The 17402-nt window shown below is 40.4% G+C and overlaps 3 protein-coding genes across 6 annotated transcripts; 1 reads left to right on the plus strand and 2 right to left on the minus strand.

The window, feature by feature from the left end:
- On the minus strand, window positions 1-5795 carry cdc42se2 (CDC42 small effector 2). The gene is made up of 5 exons (XM_083994820.1): window positions 5732-5795; window positions 3722-3961; window positions 3157-3258; window positions 2984-3062; window positions 1-2174 (listed from the first exon to the last, which is right to left on the minus strand). Exons 2-4 carry the CDS (start codon window positions 3773-3775, stop codon window positions 2988-2990), a joined length of 231 nt encoding a protein of 76 aa, XP_083850946.1. The 5' UTR covers window positions 3776-3961; window positions 5732-5795; the 3' UTR covers window positions 1-2174; window positions 2984-2987.
- Window positions 5796-5841: 46 nt separating this feature from the next.
- Window positions 5842-8129, plus strand: nip7 (NIP7 nucleolar pre-rRNA processing protein). Its single transcript, XM_083995871.1, has 5 exons — window positions 5842-5994; window positions 6128-6214; window positions 6313-6451; window positions 7359-7499; window positions 7587-8129. Exons 1-5 carry the CDS (start codon window positions 5939-5941, stop codon window positions 7704-7706), a joined length of 543 nt encoding a protein of 180 aa, XP_083851997.1. The 5' UTR covers window positions 5842-5938; the 3' UTR covers window positions 7707-8129.
- Window positions 8130-8268: 139 nt separating this feature from the next.
- Window positions 8269-17168, minus strand: terfa (telomeric repeat binding factor a). 4 transcript variants are annotated; one of them, XM_083993481.1, is made up of 15 exons: window positions 17006-17168; window positions 15778-15873; window positions 14421-14551; window positions 14156-14242; window positions 13483-13623; window positions 12587-12702; window positions 11896-12408; window positions 11236-11346; window positions 10723-10833; window positions 10083-10193; window positions 9796-9915; window positions 9560-9706; window positions 8781-8863; window positions 8647-8690; window positions 8269-8454 (listed from the first exon to the last, which is right to left on the minus strand). In XM_083993481.1, the coding sequence occupies exons 1-15, from the start codon at window positions 17154-17156 to the stop codon at window positions 8296-8298; spliced, it is 2121 nt and encodes a 706-aa protein (XP_083849607.1). In that variant the 5' UTR covers window positions 17157-17168; the 3' UTR covers window positions 8269-8295. The 4 variants fall into 4 exon arrangements, with proteins under 4 accessions (XP_083849607.1, XP_083849606.1, XP_083849605.1 ...); XM_083993480.1 differs by having other exon boundaries at window positions 8276-8454; window positions 8647-8863; window positions 9796-9912; XM_083993479.1 differs by having other exon boundaries at window positions 8276-8454; window positions 8647-8863.
- Between the last annotated feature and the right edge of the window lie 234 nt (window positions 17169-17402).

The following is a 17402-nucleotide window of genomic DNA, read 5'->3' on the forward strand; positions in this document are numbered from 1 at the left end:
GAAAAATGCAGACAGATGAACTTCCCTCAAAGTGGGAACTACATATCAGGCAGATCCTCTGGAAAGAAAAAAATAATCAAACACTGCTCCAACCTTACCTTCCCTGCAACGTTGTACAGGAAAGTAACCCAAAATACGTGACCTGAATACAAATAAACCATGGATCCATTACTTTTATGTTACGTATTTACAGTATTATGATACAAAGTCAAACTCCTGTGACAGGGAGTCTATAAGGAAACACATTTTTGAAGTCACATTCAACCAGTCCACCAACACAGCCTGCTGGTCACATAATATACTGCATTCCCATTATGTCTGAACCTGCACATACAGTACTACAGCATAGAACCCAGAGCCGAAAGAAAAACACAAACTAGTCAACACATCTGTGGATCTTTCTACACAGGATTTTACTACGGAAACATTAGATTTCTGTGACAATGTTGAACCTGATGAATCACATAATCAAATCTGTCAGTGAATGTTGGGAAAGTGGTTACCAGTGGGTTTAAGGCTGTAAATGATAATCTGGTGTTTCATGTTGCCTGGTACCAACACCAAAGTTGTCATTCTTGTATCATGAATAGTTTACAATAGCACTCGTTTAACATCGATTGACATAGACTTTTGTTCGACTTGATAATAATACAACATCACATTCTGTTGTTGAATCATGGGATGAACATGGAGAGCAAACAATCACGTGTATTAACAGATCCAGGTCTGCTGGTTTTCTCCACAGACCTTTATTATTAATTATGTTTTCAATGGAGCCTGGTTCAAAGGATCTGACTACATATGACAAATACTAAGGGACAACAGATGTACCAGGCAGTCAATGAAAAGAACAGTAAATCTAAGCGGATCACTTATTTAACTGACAATCAACATGAGCAGGCATTAAGAGCTGCACTTATTTATTCCTAACAGATGAAATGTGTATTCAAAAAATAAAAAAGGAATATCAGATTCAAAAAGGTGGGTAAACATTTGGTTTGACAAAATTACGTTGACATTACTTGGGAACATCTTTTAACACTGAGGCAATGTGATCACAAACATCACTACAAATGTGGGTCGGGCTAGGTTGAATGCAGTTTAGGAGCAATCTGCCAACTTTAACTGAATCGACATTTGAAATGTGAAAGAAACATGAAGCTACTAGGAGCTACTAGGAGGGATAAAAAGGATTTTATGTCATCCAAGAGGTCGTGACAAGGCACAGTATGTAAACTGTCCTCGCAAAAAAAGAAAAGCAGTTACAATCAACCAAATGGGATATGATGGACCTATAGTAGATAAACTGTATCAAACTTGACCCACATTTGTGGCAGTGTTTGCATTAATAATTTGGTTACCTCCAAGTCTTAATTATTAACCTACAAGCCTTGAAAAGAAAAAAAAATGTATATAAAAATAAATCTTTGAAAGCACTAAGCTACAAATTACACTAGTAAAACAAATAATGAACATGACTTCAAAAGGCAGATTAGGAAGTCCATAGTTTATTAAAATTCTATATGGTTCATCTAAATGAATATATAAAAAAAAGTTGAAATCAATGCGAAATTCCTAAGCAAGTGAGTGTACAATGTATGGTCCAGTGTACTCTACTCATTTCAAGTTTATTACAAAACAGCAATCTTCAACCCTGAAAGGAACTCAGAGAATCATGAGTAATTTCAGAATAAAACAATGAACACATCGCTTTTTGCCTTGCTACCTGTCCTTTGATAAACCTCTGAGAATAAAGAAGGAAACTGAATGTTTCAAATCTCCACTGTGGCCCAGCCACCATGAGGTCCGTTTACAAATCAGATAATAAATACAGGCATCCAAATGGGCTACAACAGCAAATATTTTTGGAAAATATTTTCCTCATGCATTCACACAAGCATACATCTGACTGAGATTTATGAGCTTTCTAAACCCTCTTATCTACTCTTTAACAGTTACTCTTTACAGTGCAACAGTATGGCAGCAAATGGATAGCAGTGCTTTCATTAAAAAACAAAAAAACAAAAAAAAAAGGAATGGAAAATAAAAATATATACAACATTATGGAAAAGCAGTAGTTTCATCTTTTGGTCCTGCGTCCATTACAGACAGAACTGCCTTTTGAAAACGCTTCCTCATATCAACAACAGTAGTTTCCACAAGACTGTGAAGGGCTGTTAGGGAAAGAAGGGGAACAAATGTTAAGATGCCACTGACAGCCAGTGCAATAACAAGTTTACCATCAAGTCTAAATCTGATGGGTTAAAGTTGGAGAGAAATTCACGCCGACATATTTTCTGCCCTGTCATTTTTCCCCCCACAAATCTGTTTGGATATTTCTGGGAAACTGTAAACTGTAGTGTGACAGGATCTGAAACTGAAAGGTGAATGTATGTGAATGGCAAAAGCAAAAGTTTAAAAATCAAGGCACGGTGCAGCAGTTATAATTTACCAGTTGAAAACCATGCTACTGCCAACTTCCCAATAAAAATAAAAAACATTCAGTGACAGCTGAGTCACTGTCACAAATAAAGTGGAAGTGACATCACAATAAGGTAATCAACAGGAAGACCCAAGTAAGTGCGTTGAGGTATTTCTCCATTTTCCTTGAAAAGGCACACAACCACAGCTTGCTGTTACATTTAAGTATGATTGGCAATTACTAGTTATGACACACACAGTATAGGTCGAGTCACAGTATTGAAAGGAAAGTTACAAACTTCAATATTAATGTTCTGTCTGGTCTGTTCTGTGGTAAAGCTAAAGGCAAGAGGCAAGAACATCCACCACAAGTGATATTTCTGGTCATGGTTTCTTGTTCACACTTGACTGACCAACATGTTTACAACCTTTTATAAGTCCTCAGCTTATATAGCTATTTGCACGAAATATTCCCAGAGCTGACCTTGTACGACTTAAATGAGGTAGTGATATTGATGTGGCTTAATATCAGTTCCACAAAAGGGATGAAACAGCAACTCACCTTGTTACAACTGAGAACCTTCAGACCCTCCATGCGCGTAGCCCCCTTTAGATTTCATCTGGGCCTGAACAAGATCCACCTAAAAAACATCAAGGAGGAAATGTTGGTTAACTGAAAGCTTGTTCCTGCTTCTCTGTGACTGAATATATTGAAGAGAGGATCAAAAAACCCACCGATGCCAATCCTATGCCCATGTCCCCCGAGCCTACGTGTGTGGTGTGAACAAAGTTTGTTGGCTCTCCAATCATGGAGCGATCGATCCGTCGCCGCCGTTTCTGAAAATTAGCATCAGTAATGTTAACTTTTTCCATTTTTTTCTGACCAAAGACAATATTACTAAAAACTGAAGATGGGGGTGCAGCTAAAAACTGGTTCAAACAGGGCCTAATCTTTGTTTTCTATTTACTTTCTGACACTTTCTTTTGTAAGCAGTGGACCTGTGCTATAGAAAAACAAACAAACAGGTCGATGTTCATGACTTCATTTATCTCATCTGTTTGTGGTCAGACCGGCTGACTACAAGGAGGCACAATGACTAGTTGTTCAACGTCACACAGATGGAACTTATTGAATCTAAGACTGATGGGAAGACCCTGACACTTTCATTATTAATCTATAATTAGCTGCAACGTGTTATATCAGTTTCCACTTTTAACAAGGCAGCTATGTATAAATATATATTTAAAAAAAAAAAACAGAGTGCCACCGTTTTGTCTGCAACGTTAATTTGGTACTCACAGGTTGTGGCTGCTCTGCAATGCAGCAGCTGAAGCAAACCCAGAACTCAGTCATTCTGAGGCTGAAGAAGAAGCCGCAGCAGTTTCCTTTCTCTGTTCAGACGTCTCTCTCCGTGTCTCTCTTCCTGTTCAGAGCTACCAAAGCCAGACACACAGGAAACCGATGACAGAGACTCGCCACTGGTTTCTCTGGGGTGAACCGTTGGCACGAGCACAGTTCTCCCAACAGGGCAGCACAGTCCTGGTGACACGTGGAAGATAAGGGGATAAATAAATCAAAATATCTTAAGAAAATGCTGACATATTTGGTCAAATCACCCATTATATACGTGGTTCTCCACTACACCTACACTTTTTTTTGTTTCCTGTTAAGCAGGCACAGGATTTGAAGTCAGTGGCATCCCTCGTCTCATAGCTAATGCGTCAAGAGGCAGGGACAGCGGATTTAATTCTTCTCATATATCACTTTCTGTGCTGCCTCAGCCACTTTTCTAGGATTGGTTTAATAGTTAGGCTACTTGATTCAGAATCAATGCTGTAACACCGGCATTTAGACATCCCCACTGAAAGTAAAAGGAAAACTTCAATCTAAAAAAGTATGTTGTACAAATAAAAATATTTAAATGCACTCTGTGGTGCCTAAAGGTCTCAGAATGGAGAACCTGGATCGATGTCATTCAGCATGTGATGCCGAGCGCAGTCACCTGCTAAAAAAGACAGGCAGTGAAACTGATCAGTATGTTTCGGTTTTCCTTTGGAGGGTCGTCTTTTTAGGTAAACAAGTGAGAATTTGATTGTAAACTTTGGCTCTTGTTTTTACTGATCAGTCAGGGTTTATACCTTTCATCACGCTGATGTAAACACTGCAGCCTTGTTGGGGATTGCATTTTAATCAACATCAGAGGGCATGATCAAAAAATCAGGGGAATCATTTGACAAAATGTTTGAAATGCATGTGCTGTAAACTACTACATGACTGCCACGTATACTTCACTATAGGTGAACTGAGATGCCACCTAATAATATTAACCATATCTATGTGTGCTGCAGCTACACTGTATGCTGCTGAAAGGACAAAAAGAGACAATATGTACAATAGAAAAAAAACTGCGGCCACAATGTAGGTGAAGTTACATCTATGACCCATTTCATAGTTTAAAGGTAATAATTAAACATCAATGTGGTGAGATATTTGGAAATGTGTCCACAGTTGTAGCTACTAATCAAAACTATTATGTTCAATGACACAGGGGCGTTTTTCAGCCATTGGCACGAGATGACAGGGGGTGGGGGTCAAATGATCTGCCAAATGCAAAGAGCTCGCTGACAAAGTAATTTCCTAATTTGCAACTGCAGCTGACGGCGACACATCGCTGACATTGAACTGTCACTGACCACCAGCACCGGACAGGCGAGTCGTGTTATCAGGTGGCACGGTGTAGCAGCAGCAGAGGTGCTTAAGTGTTGATCTTAATGACTGTTGAAACCCTTAAAGGATCACTTACACCGACTCTGATCTCTCGGATTAAACGAAACGTAGTCGGTTGTATTTACAAACAAATGATCGTTATGTAACTTCGCACCGCTGCGGCAAACACACATTGACACATACACTTTCACCTCACCCGGCGCGTTTCAAGACCCCCGAGCTTCAGTCAGTCGGACTCGGTAACCACCACACAACTCAACTCAAACTCACCGACTGGCACACCAGCGATTCAGTGCTTAATTAAAATACCTTCACACGAGCGGCGTTTTTTGCTCGCAGTGAACAGCATTAGCATTATCCGCTGCTAGCAGAGTTAGCTCGCAGCGGCTCCGTGTTTTTTCCTACTGACAGCTAGCTAGCTAGCTAGCTAACGAAGCTAACCGAGCCCGTTTCCGAAAGTGTGACTTGAATACTCAACACAAAGGGATGTAACGCAAACGAACACATCCCTACTTCGATGTGTACCAACAATATAATAAACCCATTTTCGACAGTTATTGTAATTTCAAGGATTTAACTTACCGGATGGCAGCCGGCTAGCTGGAGTAAAAGCGTCCGATCGACTGAAAGCTAAAGAGTGTAAAAAAAAACAACCAGGAAGTGCTGGCGGGACTACACCAACCGACTTCCGCTCTGTTACCGTGACGACTTCCGTGTTGACCCACGTTTTCATGTAGCTCGCCGGAGACGAAGCCACACGTTGATAAAAAGTAGTATTAAATAGTCAAAATGAGGCCACTGACAGACGAAGAGACGAAAACGATGTTTGAGAAGCTGTCTAAATAGTAAGTGAAGCCGGAAGACGTTTCTATTTTAGTCTGTTTTTCTGTTAGGATTCTGTTTTCTTGACTGAAACGTCTAGCGTGCTTGCTCGTTAGCGTGTGTGTGTGAGCCTTGTGTTTCTTTTTCCCTCAACAGCATCGGTGAAAACATAAAACTTCTGGTGGACCGACCCGATGGTGCCTACTGTTTCAGGCTCCACAACGACCGTGTATATTACATGAGGTAATAAGAGGATAAGTGCGCATAACTGATGTATTAACCTGCTAATGCTTTAACACCGTTTAGCTCACATGCACCATCGTGTTCTTGTTTTCCCACAGTGAAAAAATTCTCAAGTTGGCCACAAATTTTTCCCGGGACAAGCTCGTGTCAGTGGGAACGTGTTTTGGGAAGTTCACAAAGACCGGAAAGTTCCGCCTGCACATCACTGCTCTGGATTTTCTGGCACCGTATGCAAAGGTAAAGTGGCTCTAGGTGCATTTCACAAAGTATTTGTATATTTGCTCACAGCATTTGCAAATCGTCCTCTCTCAGCTCTGCCTGTAGAGGCTGGAGTAAGGCAACACTATTATTACCTAGTGAAGGGACAATTTTCTGTCAACTTGAATTGTCGTCTGCTACTACAGCTGCAATCAACAATGAAATCAAAACAGTAAAAACAGCCACACTTTCCTGTGTGTTTTTTCTTATTTGCCCAAAGTTTGCAATCAATTGAACACATGAAACAAGTCCTTATATTGCATGAGCAGGAACAAGCACATGTTGGAATTTTAGTTCTATAAATGTCTTAATGAATGAATTATATATTTTTCTGGTTTAAAAAAATCCCTGCTGTGTGCTACATACAATGGGCTCTTTGCACAGCTCCACTACTTCCTGAACTTAATGCTGTTCTTTCATTTCCTGTCTTACATTATTGGACAAACTGATTAATCCAGGTGTGTCTGAGGAGTCACAATGGTCAGACACACCTGGATTAATCAGGTTGTCCAATAATGTAAGACAGGAAATGAAGGAGCAGCATTAAGTTCAGGAAGTAGTGGAGCTTTGCAAAGAGCCCATTTCTACTGATTTTCCACTTTCATGTGGTCCCACTGATGGACAGTTCACCTGCTAGATTGCTGTGACAGACACACATGTGCACACATAGAAAAGTCAGGTGTACCTTTGTCAACATAAACCCAGAAACCCCTCTATGTATTGAATTGTTAATAGTCAAAGTAAGAAGATCTGGACCAGGTTGTCCACTTTGTTGTGAATGTGTGTGTATATTTGTCAGGCTCCCCTGGGTGACTGCTTTCAGTTAGCAAAAATGTTAGGTCAACTCATGCATGAATATGAATAACATGGAGCTTCATGTCTGCAGTTCAAGGTGTGGGTGAAGCCTGGAGCAGAGCAGTCTTTCCTCTATGGAAATCACGTGCTGAAGTCTGGGCTGGGGAGAATCACTGAGAATACTATGCAGTACCAGGGAGTTGTGGTCTACTCCATGTCCGACATGCCGCTGGTAAGTCTTGTAACTAAGATATCTCTGCCAAACAGTTATTGTAGTCCACCAGTGGGGTATGTGAAACAGCTGTGTCTTATTCCTCAGGGTTTCGGAGTGGCAGCCAAGACTACACAGGAGTGCCGGCGAGTGGACCCCATGTCCATTGTCGTGTTCCACCAGGCTGATGTGGGGGAGTTCATTAGGAATGAGGACACATTAACATAAAAACCTGCGTCAACAACTGGACTGTTAACCACACCTGTTTCTTTCACCGCTCTCTTATCCAGTAAGAGTCAGTGAAATTCATAACGAAAACAGCTGCAGTTTTGGAGCTGGTAGGATCTCAGTACCTGGTTTAAGTGGAACCTGAACGTTGTTACAACTGGCGCATATTTCCAAACCAGCCTAGGGACAGAAACAAAGACCTGCATTGATTCATCTTGGATACAGGATTTGTCACTTGATATTCCACTTTTGTCAAAATGATGTAGAATGTTTTTGACCATCTCTTGTAAATGTAATTTTTCAAATAAATCCATAATGTCTTTGTATTTATATCTATTTTGGTCAGTATGCTTCTGAAGTGTGAGCTCTGGTGAAGAATTCATATATATAAGACACCAGTTGAATAACATATCTTGACACTCTTGCAGCTTTTAAAATGAAGACAAAGACACTCATTGTACAAGTTGAACCGCTGAAAATTTAATAAACTAGAAATTGAAGAACTCAAATTTTTACAATTATTTCAAACATTAGTGTTGAGAACAAGGAAAAAAGATTGAACCGTGCTGAATCAGTGGTCTTGGAACTTTCACACAATGTTTGACTTCTTGAGGGTCCTCCATCTGTCCTTGAGGTTGACGTTTGTTCGATCTTTGAAGTTGTAATATGCCTTTATCTTACCCCAGTTGCCCTCACCAAATTTTTTGACACCTTCTATCAACTTCTGTGTCTCACTCTCGGTCCATTTCTGAAACAACACATCGGGAACACATGTTTTCTTGCTGCTGTGACACACAAGTCAAAAACAGGCAGGGATGTTTTTCACATCAATGTTAGCTGGATACTGATTCAGGTTTGATATTCTCACAAAATATCTACACAATGCTTCACAACAGATTCCTTACTTAATTTAATACCTCAGAGAATTACAAATATTTACCTTCCTCTTCTGGCCTAAAGTTGAAGTGCTGGTTTCGTTCGATCCTATGGGGGGGGAAAAAAAAAGAATATCAATGCATGAATAACAATTCCCAACTGGATTCGGACTGAAGCAGATGTGTGATGAAATGTTACCACTGGTCTTTCTGGCGCTGAAATACGACTCTTCATCGCTCCATCTTTCCTTGCTCTCCTTTGCATTTTTGACCATTTTTTTCCTGCAAACAAGATCAGTTTAATATAATGTTTGGCACTCTTATTCATAATGTCATTTAAAGATTACAAAAAAACAAACTACAGCCTAAATAATTTCAATGCTCTTATTCAAGAGGGAATAGGCGGAATTTTGGGGTGTCTGGGTGGGTTTACTTTAAAGGGACAACGAGGAGTTTCTATTTGGTTATAAAAAAGTCTCACGTTAATGTGGACGAATCTACGCTACCCACACTTGTTAATGGCTCCATTTTTGATAAATATATCGTTTTGTCTCTATCGTTATTTTATTATTTTAATTAGTGGCGGAAACGCCGGGCGAGCCGACCAGTGTTTCCTTACTACGCTGCCCGGCGGGTCATGAGAATAACGCTGCCGAATCGCCGTTTATGGTCGGAACTAGGACAGCATGTGATCGTCTTCGAACCTCCGACTTTCATTGCTGATGAATGAAAACATTCTTGGCAAGACGTCCGTCTTGCGCCAGTCCAAGAATTTCACCTTGCGCGCGGAGGCTCATGGTAAATGTAGTATGAGAACACTTCGCTTTCCAAAACTCCTCGTTGTCCCTTTAATAGTCAAGTCATGAAAATAAGTAGCTTTTTGGCAGGTGAACAAGGGCAAATTAATCAATCCTCCGCCTCTCACAACAGTGTCACAATCCATTTTAAGCAAAAGCTGCTGGTGTAATCTTCACTAACCATTTTGAACGAGAGCTGTCTGTGTCTTGAGGAGAGTCCCTGTGTGGAGTTGAACTTGTCTGAGGAACTGGGTGAAGTGAGGACAGTTTAGGAGAGGCGTCCAATGAGGAATCCAGGATTTGGATGCCATCTTCACTCCCTGATTTGCTGCACAAATAAGGTTTGCCAAATGCGGTCAATGCATAAGTCATTTACCAACATACTAACAAGATAAATAGAATTGTGTTGAGACTTGCCTGCTGAGACGATCGCTGGCCGTTTGTTTACGGGTTTTCACCGCTGGGGTCCTGGGGGTGGCCGGGGAATTCTGTGGGTCTTCGTCACTGTCTGATGATGACAGTTGTCTTGACCTTCTGCTGAATGAAGAGTAGAGTCAAGTCAATTATTATCCAGAAAGGGAGAGCAGTGTTTTGACTAGATGATGTAAAATAAAAATCAAATGCAAACCACAGTGAATTAAATAAACAAAACAACATTGAGGGTTTAAGGAGCCTAGTTTAGACTTTAGTATATTTAGATTTACCTGGTGCGTGAGGTGTTGAGCTGGTTTTGCCGTTCTCCCACATTAGTTTTCTTTATGTCCACAGGGCCAGGTGCTTCCCCCTCGCTGTCTGAGGACAAACTAGATGAAGCTCTGCATGACAAAAGAGTGTTTTTTTTTTTTTTTTTTAGAGCAAAACAGTGTTTGAGGAATACACAACCACAAGTAATCTATTTATAATCACATATACAAGGGCAGATGTAAAAAAAAAAAAAAAAAAAAATCCGTCTAGGTTAGCACATACTTACTAAAATTAAGTAATCTGATGATAATGACAGTGATTTCTGAAAAATACGTTCCTGTAAAATTCACTGCTTGTGCACCCGTTACTCTGTTTTTATGGACTGGACTTACCATGACAAAATATGTATAAATTCCTTGATTTGTTATTTGCTTCAGAATTAGTATCATTTGGATGGTTTAAGGAGCCTAGTTTAGACTTTAGTACACCTGTGAATATTCTCATTTGTCCAGGTCATAGTTATCTCAAGGAAATTTAAATCGACCGCAACTGGACTTGGTTATTTGTCTAGGAAGACGTTTCACCTCTCATCCAAGAGGCTTCGTCAGTTCATGTTCGCATCTGACCAGGCTAGATAGACTTTAGTATATTTAGATTTACCTGGTGCGTGAGATGTTGAGCTGGTTCTGCCGTTCTCCCACATTAGTTTTCTTGATGTCCACAGGGCCAGGTGCTTCCCCCTCGCTGTCTGAGCACAAACTAGGTGAAGCTCTGCATGACAAAAGAGTGTTGTTGTTTTTTTAGAGCAAAACAGTGTTTGAGGAATACACAACCACAAGTAATCTATTTATAATCACATATACACCCTGTAAAAAAAAAATAATTCCGTCTAGGTTAGCACATATTTTATGTTATATCACTAAAATTAGGTGATCTGATGATAATGACAGTGATTTCTGAAAATACATTCCTGTAAAATTCACTGATTGACTTTAGTATGCCTGTGACTATTCTCATTTGTCCAGGTCATAGTTATCTCAAGGACATTTAAATCGAACACAACTGGACTTGGTTATTTATCTAGGAAGACATTTCATCTCTCATCCAAGAGGCTTCATCAGTCCATGTTCGCATCTGACCAGCCTAGATAGACTTTAATATATTTAGATTTACCTGGTGCGTGAGATGTTGAGCTGGTTTTGCCGTTCTCCCACATTAGTTTTCTTTATGACCACAGGGCCAGGTGCTTCCCCCTCGCTGTCTGAGGACAAACTAGGCGAAGCTCTGCATGACAAAAGAGTGTTGTTTTTTTGTTTTTTGTTTTTTACAGCAAAACAGTGTTTGAGGAATATACAACCACAAGTAATCTATTTATAATCACATATACAGTACAAGGGCAGATGTGTGTGTGCACCTGTTACTCTGTTTTTATGAACTGGACTTACCATGACAAAATATGTATAAATTCCTTGATTTATTATTTGCTTTAGAATTAGTATCATTTGGATGGATGCACATGTTATTGTAATATGTGGGGACATACGGGGGCTTGATTTGTACTTGTATCATGCTCAGACAGCTCTGCAGTGCGCGAGTGTCTCCAAGACACTGTCTGCTCGATTACATCTTGAGACACCACTAGAGTCAAAACCGTCACCTCAACTTATGAGAATAAAAAGGAGGCCTGTATGATGGAGACAGAGAGGCTCCAGTCCAGGTAGTGACAACTGTGAAGTCTTGAGTAATATACATATTTGATTGCCATTTGACTGATCGGAGCAATTCCCTAAAATAACAATCTTTCTTAAGGTCTAAGTCCATTTAATTATTTACCTGCGGGATCTTTTGCTGGTTCGTCTGTGGAGCGTCCGTGAGGGTAGAGCAACCTCAGTGTCTGTTAAATAAAGACTCTGCGAGCCGTCAGACACAGCCAGTGGCTGTGGCAGTTCTTCGGCCCCCAATTCTGTCTCTTGCTCCTGAGAGAGTGAGCTTGTCTGGCTGTCTGGCTCAACCACAAGTTGTGCCACGGTGTAAAGCCGCCGCTTCTTTGGCACTGAATGTGTCTTTGAAAGTGAACCCGCCTGTGTTTCAGGAACAGTGTCTGTTTGTGGTGTTTGTTCTGCTGGGGAGGCCTCCATTGGACTGCCCGATTCTCTCTGAAACAGCCCGTTATGTTCAGGGCTCTTCTCGGGAGAAGGAGAGAGGTGCAAGGACAGGTGCTCTTTTCTTGCTTGCTCCTCCCTCTCCACCTCCTCTTCCAGCTGAGAAAATGTTCTCCCCTTAGAATCTGCAGCCAGAGCCTTGAAGACTTCCGCCAGCCTTGACCTTGGGATGACTGCATGTTTGCTGGAAGAATAAATAGAGAGAAAAAAGAGATTGAATAGAGTGATTAGACCAAAAATTAATCTCACAGTAGAGGCAGTATAGGCCATTAGAAATTATGTGAATTAATTCAGTATTTCATCGGTAATGATGAGCCTCTTTGAAATGTAGTGAAGTCAATTGAGAAGTAGAGCGTGCCTACCATGGTACAAATGACATGTTGATCGGACTTATGACGACAGATTGCCCTTGCTGGTCAGATCCAGTTGCAATGCCACTTTGCTCAATAAGCCTTTTGTCGATCAGCTCGGTTGCAGCCTTAGAGACAGATACAAACCAAAAACATTAAAAACTAAGCATGAAGTTACAGTATCTACTTGACAGATAGCTTAATAGTGTGTAGCTTGAACACCACATCTTTGATTAAAAATCCTTTGAGTTATTGAATTATATATTAATTAGTTATCAGTCTCATGTCAGAAGCCATTCTATGGATCTCCTGTTTCTACTTAAAAACAACACAAGAAAATGTGATAACTGATAATCATTAAAAAGTTACAAAATTACTCTGAGGTACTTCTGTTGCCTGTTTCTCTTGGTTTTGACTTTGCTTATAAAAATAAGATATAGCACATGTAGACAAACATGGCCAAAACAACAAGATGGCAAAAGCTATGGCCAAGAGAGAGTTGAGAGTTGTATTTCATGACAGGGAGACTCTAGATTGTGTGTTTCTGACAGGAGGATTGTTCGAATTTGTTTCCTATTATTCTGATAGTTTGACAATGGTAAGGATAATCCAGTGTCCTTACAATTAACTCCTTTAAGGCTTTGTGTCTGATGTCAGACCGGATATGTCCGTTACAAGAGTCATATCTGGATTGGCTGAACAAACATCAAGGTCATCACATGCAGGGCTTTCACTGTCAAAGATTTAACGGGATTCAGGATTGGTTGATCAAAGTTTTTAAACATGTAACCATCTTTGACCACTTAAATTCAAAATACATCATAAAACATTGAAAAGGCTAATGAAAAAATAAATAAACGTTTCAATGCAATGAGCCCTTTTCTTATGCTGAATTTGTTGAAACATACCTTCTGCAAAAAGGGAGCCCTGAAATCGCAGAATTTCTTGCAAAGAGTCAACATTTCTTTCTTGAACTGCTGGAAGTCCATTCCTTCGATGAGTTCATGCTGTTTGCTCTTCTTGCTGATGAGACCCATGTATATAGCTTTCTAAGACAGATAAAAAACAAGCACATTAGTCAACATTCAAGTCAACATTGTGCTAAAAAATAAAAACAGCAAACTTAACATGAAGACCTTCTAGCTCATCTGGCAACATATCTAACGCAATGACACAATTTTAGATATGTCTTGTTATATTATTGTACACAAAGAACTAATAGCTGCCAACCTAAGTAGATACTGTGTATTTGCTACATTTTACATCCTATAACATAAGATCATATAGAACTGCGCCACTGCACAGTATTGGAAATACGTTTTTTTATTGAGTGAGGCCAGATTCAAGAATGATGAAAGTAATGTGGACTGGGGCAGCAGACGCTGCATTCAAAAAAATATGCCCATTAAGGTACAACAGACATCATTTTCAGCTAACAATATAAACTGCAGCTTTTCTGTAACAATGCAAAGACAGCATGATTAATGGAAATGTATGAATGAGTGTATGAATGCATGCAACAGAGAGTGGCCTCTTATCTGCAGATTTAATTCACTGCTGAGTGAACATTACCGAACTCACCTTGCCAATCATTGGTTTAGGAAAGTGTTTGATCAATATTCCCTTTGCCTTGTCAAATTCATTGTTCTTAATTAAGACTTGCACCATCTAAAGACAGACAAAAACACTCCTTATTAAATTTAATCTCATTAAACTTTGTGAAAGCAACCACACACAAATACAGGAGCACACACATACACACACACACAACTGCTGCAGCACTTACATCAAATTGTGTTTATGGAGAAACAGCTGAACATTTGTGAAGAACAAAAAGACTTCTTACCATCTCCTTAATTGAAGAACGTGCATCATTGAGATCCTCCTGTGAGACACTGCATTTCATGGCAAGACTGTCCAGGAGCATCAAGGCCGATTCCAGAGGAGTTATTGAGTGGTCAGACTCAAACAAATAGTCTGTAGGGAAAAAGAAAAAATATATATCCACTAGAAAGCATTAGATCACAGTGTGCAGGTAGAACTGGATATTTGCTCACCTGTAGATTTCAGGAGATGTCTTGCATTGGATGTTGTACATGCAATGGGCTTTATGCACATCTCCACTACTTCCTGAAATAAGTCAGCTCCTTTATTTCATGTCTTGCATTATTGGACAAACTGATTAATCCAGGTGTGCCTGACCATTATTGTGAGGTCAGACACACCTGGATTAATCAGTTGGTCCAATAATGTAAGGCAGGAAATAAAGGAGCTGGCTTATTTCAGGAAGTAGTGGAGCTGTGCATAAAGCCCATTACACATTTTGTGTAACTAAACAATACTGAGCTAAAATCTCCTTCTGATCATGACATTACTGTGTATTCTGAACCAAACTGCTAAATGAATGTGAATGGGCTCTATGCACAGCTCCAGCTGGACAAACTGATTAATCCAGGTGTGTCTGACCATTGTGACTACTCAGACACACCTGGATTAATCAGTTTGTCCAATAATGTAAGACAGGAAATGAAGGACCTGCCTTAAATTCAGGAAGTGGTGGAACTGTGCATAGAGCCCATAGTATATATGCACATTTAAACAGGTAACCATGTAAAGATAACACCCACACACAATATTGCACTTTGACATGAGCTATATCTGAATGTTTTCTACTAGGCACAGATTTTTTTTAAAATGGCATACAGAGAGCCAAATTAAAGGTGTACAGAAATGGCTGTTTGTCCTGTTTGTCGCGCCGAGTTGTCACGAGCTGCAACACAAGTTTACCCGAGTGAGGAAAACGAATTTGATTGGTCGTTATCGAGCGGGCGGGATATTCAAAGCTTGGGGCGAGCCCGAGCTCCGTGTGTGTGTGCGTGTCTCAGACGTTTGAATGACGGATGACGGATCCAATATCAGTGGCTGGTGAATCGTGTACAGGCTGACGTATAATCCGTGCGCCTGCATTATCCAATGCGAAAAAAAAATACACACTTTCATCCCAGATTTACTCAAAAATAGAATTTTGCACAAAGTTTGGCCTACAACGTCTGAAAGATGAGTTATCACATTAATTTTATGACCCAAAGTGGGCTCAAATTCAATTTTCTTTTCTGTACACCTTTAAACTCCCAAACACATTGTTGTTGACTAAGAGTTACTGAGCTGATGTCTGACAGTAAGTGAATCAATATTGGTCTCACCAAGTCTTTCGCCATCATATATCCTGGACAGGAAGTGCAATATTCCAATCTTTGTTGGCAGGGTATCAGTGGACTCATAAGGTCGATTCAAGACACCTATAACAAGACAGTGAACAAATTAATTAGCATTAATATACATGAGTCCACCACATACAGAATTTTGCTGATCCTGCATAAAATAGTGCCACTATTTGAGTTTCCTTGAGACTTTTTATGGTTAAGGACTAATGCACATTGACAATTATAACCTTACTTCGATGGTATGTGTTAGGGAAAAATTCTGAGGTGATGCAGGAAGAAGAAGAAATATCGAAGTTCTGGATGTCTTGTTCTGAACAAGTTTATTGGGGCTTGATCAAAGAGAACAGAAAGGGATTGACACAACGTGAGTGCATGATACCACCTCACTTCTGAGAGGCCAGACCACAAGTTCAGATTCTTATACAGAAAGGTGGACAGATCCTGCAAGGGGAGATGTGTTAATACTCTGTTGGCTATTGGGCATTAACCAAGATGAAAAAAGATTTACACTTCCTAAGAGTAACAACGGGTTCTCTCTTCTCCAGTTATCACCCTAATAAGTCTGCAGCTGTGTCTGGAAAGCGCCAAATAATGAGATTTAAGAGGCAAAAGGAGGCACCATGGCCTTGGCATGTTCCTGGGAGAGAGGGCAGGGCAGATAACTGTCTCTAGCAGTAAGTTATATCTCAGAGAGGGGCATCTAATTCTCAGCATTCAACTATAAGCACAGATAGACAAGACTGCATAGGACATTCAATGTCTTCTCTAACAGTGTGCAATAGACTGCATCAACTGTGCAACTTGATGTTTGACCTACAATTAGGATGAAATGTCCCTTTTAAAGGTGCAGCTTGTTGTGTCGTGTCGCAGGTGCAATACACAAATATCACCACACCATCACTCAGATCCCCGTTAATAAAGCGCAACCACGACGCTTCATCCCGCTTACTTTTGATTTGTTTTCTGACAACTTATAACAACTTAGCTAGATGTTTGCTAACCTACTACGACGTGCTACCCCCCAACAAGAATAATAACAACTGTCGGTGGTAACACACGTGCACAATTCAAATAGGTGAGTGGGGCTTTTTTTGAGAGAGTAAACAAAACAATCGTGTGACGACAAAGTTGTGTGGACAGACACAGCCACTGACAACAATTTCAGCTTGGGCGCGCAACAGCAGACACATGCCAGCCACTGACTTACTGTTGAGTACACGTCGGAGGGCACTGAAGTCCGCAGCCTGCCCATTTTCATATGACTCTAAAGCCAGAAACAGATAATAGTCCAGTACCCAGCGGTTGACAATACTCTCGACACCGCTTTGTTGGCCGTGTATAGTTTCCTTTGCCGCCATATTCAGACGATTTCAACGGAAGCTGGGAAGGACCGTAGGTGTAAAAGAGGAGCTGAGCTGGCGTCACTTGGTGGAGGCGGGTAGTGTGGTGGTGAAGTGGGTTCTTCTCCCCCGAGTAAAATCTCTCAGGCAGCACTATCACAGTTATAGTATGGCGGCGCCTCAAACCGGGCAAAAGCGCTGGATATATATGAAGGATCAGATAGGACCGAGGATAAATTGTTTTTTTGTTTGTTTGTTTTTTCT

This window comes from Trachurus trachurus (genome assembly GCF_905171665.1).
Source record: "Trachurus trachurus genome assembly, chromosome: 3".
Lineage (NCBI taxonomy): Eukaryota > Metazoa > Chordata > Actinopteri > Carangiformes > Carangidae > Trachurus > Trachurus trachurus.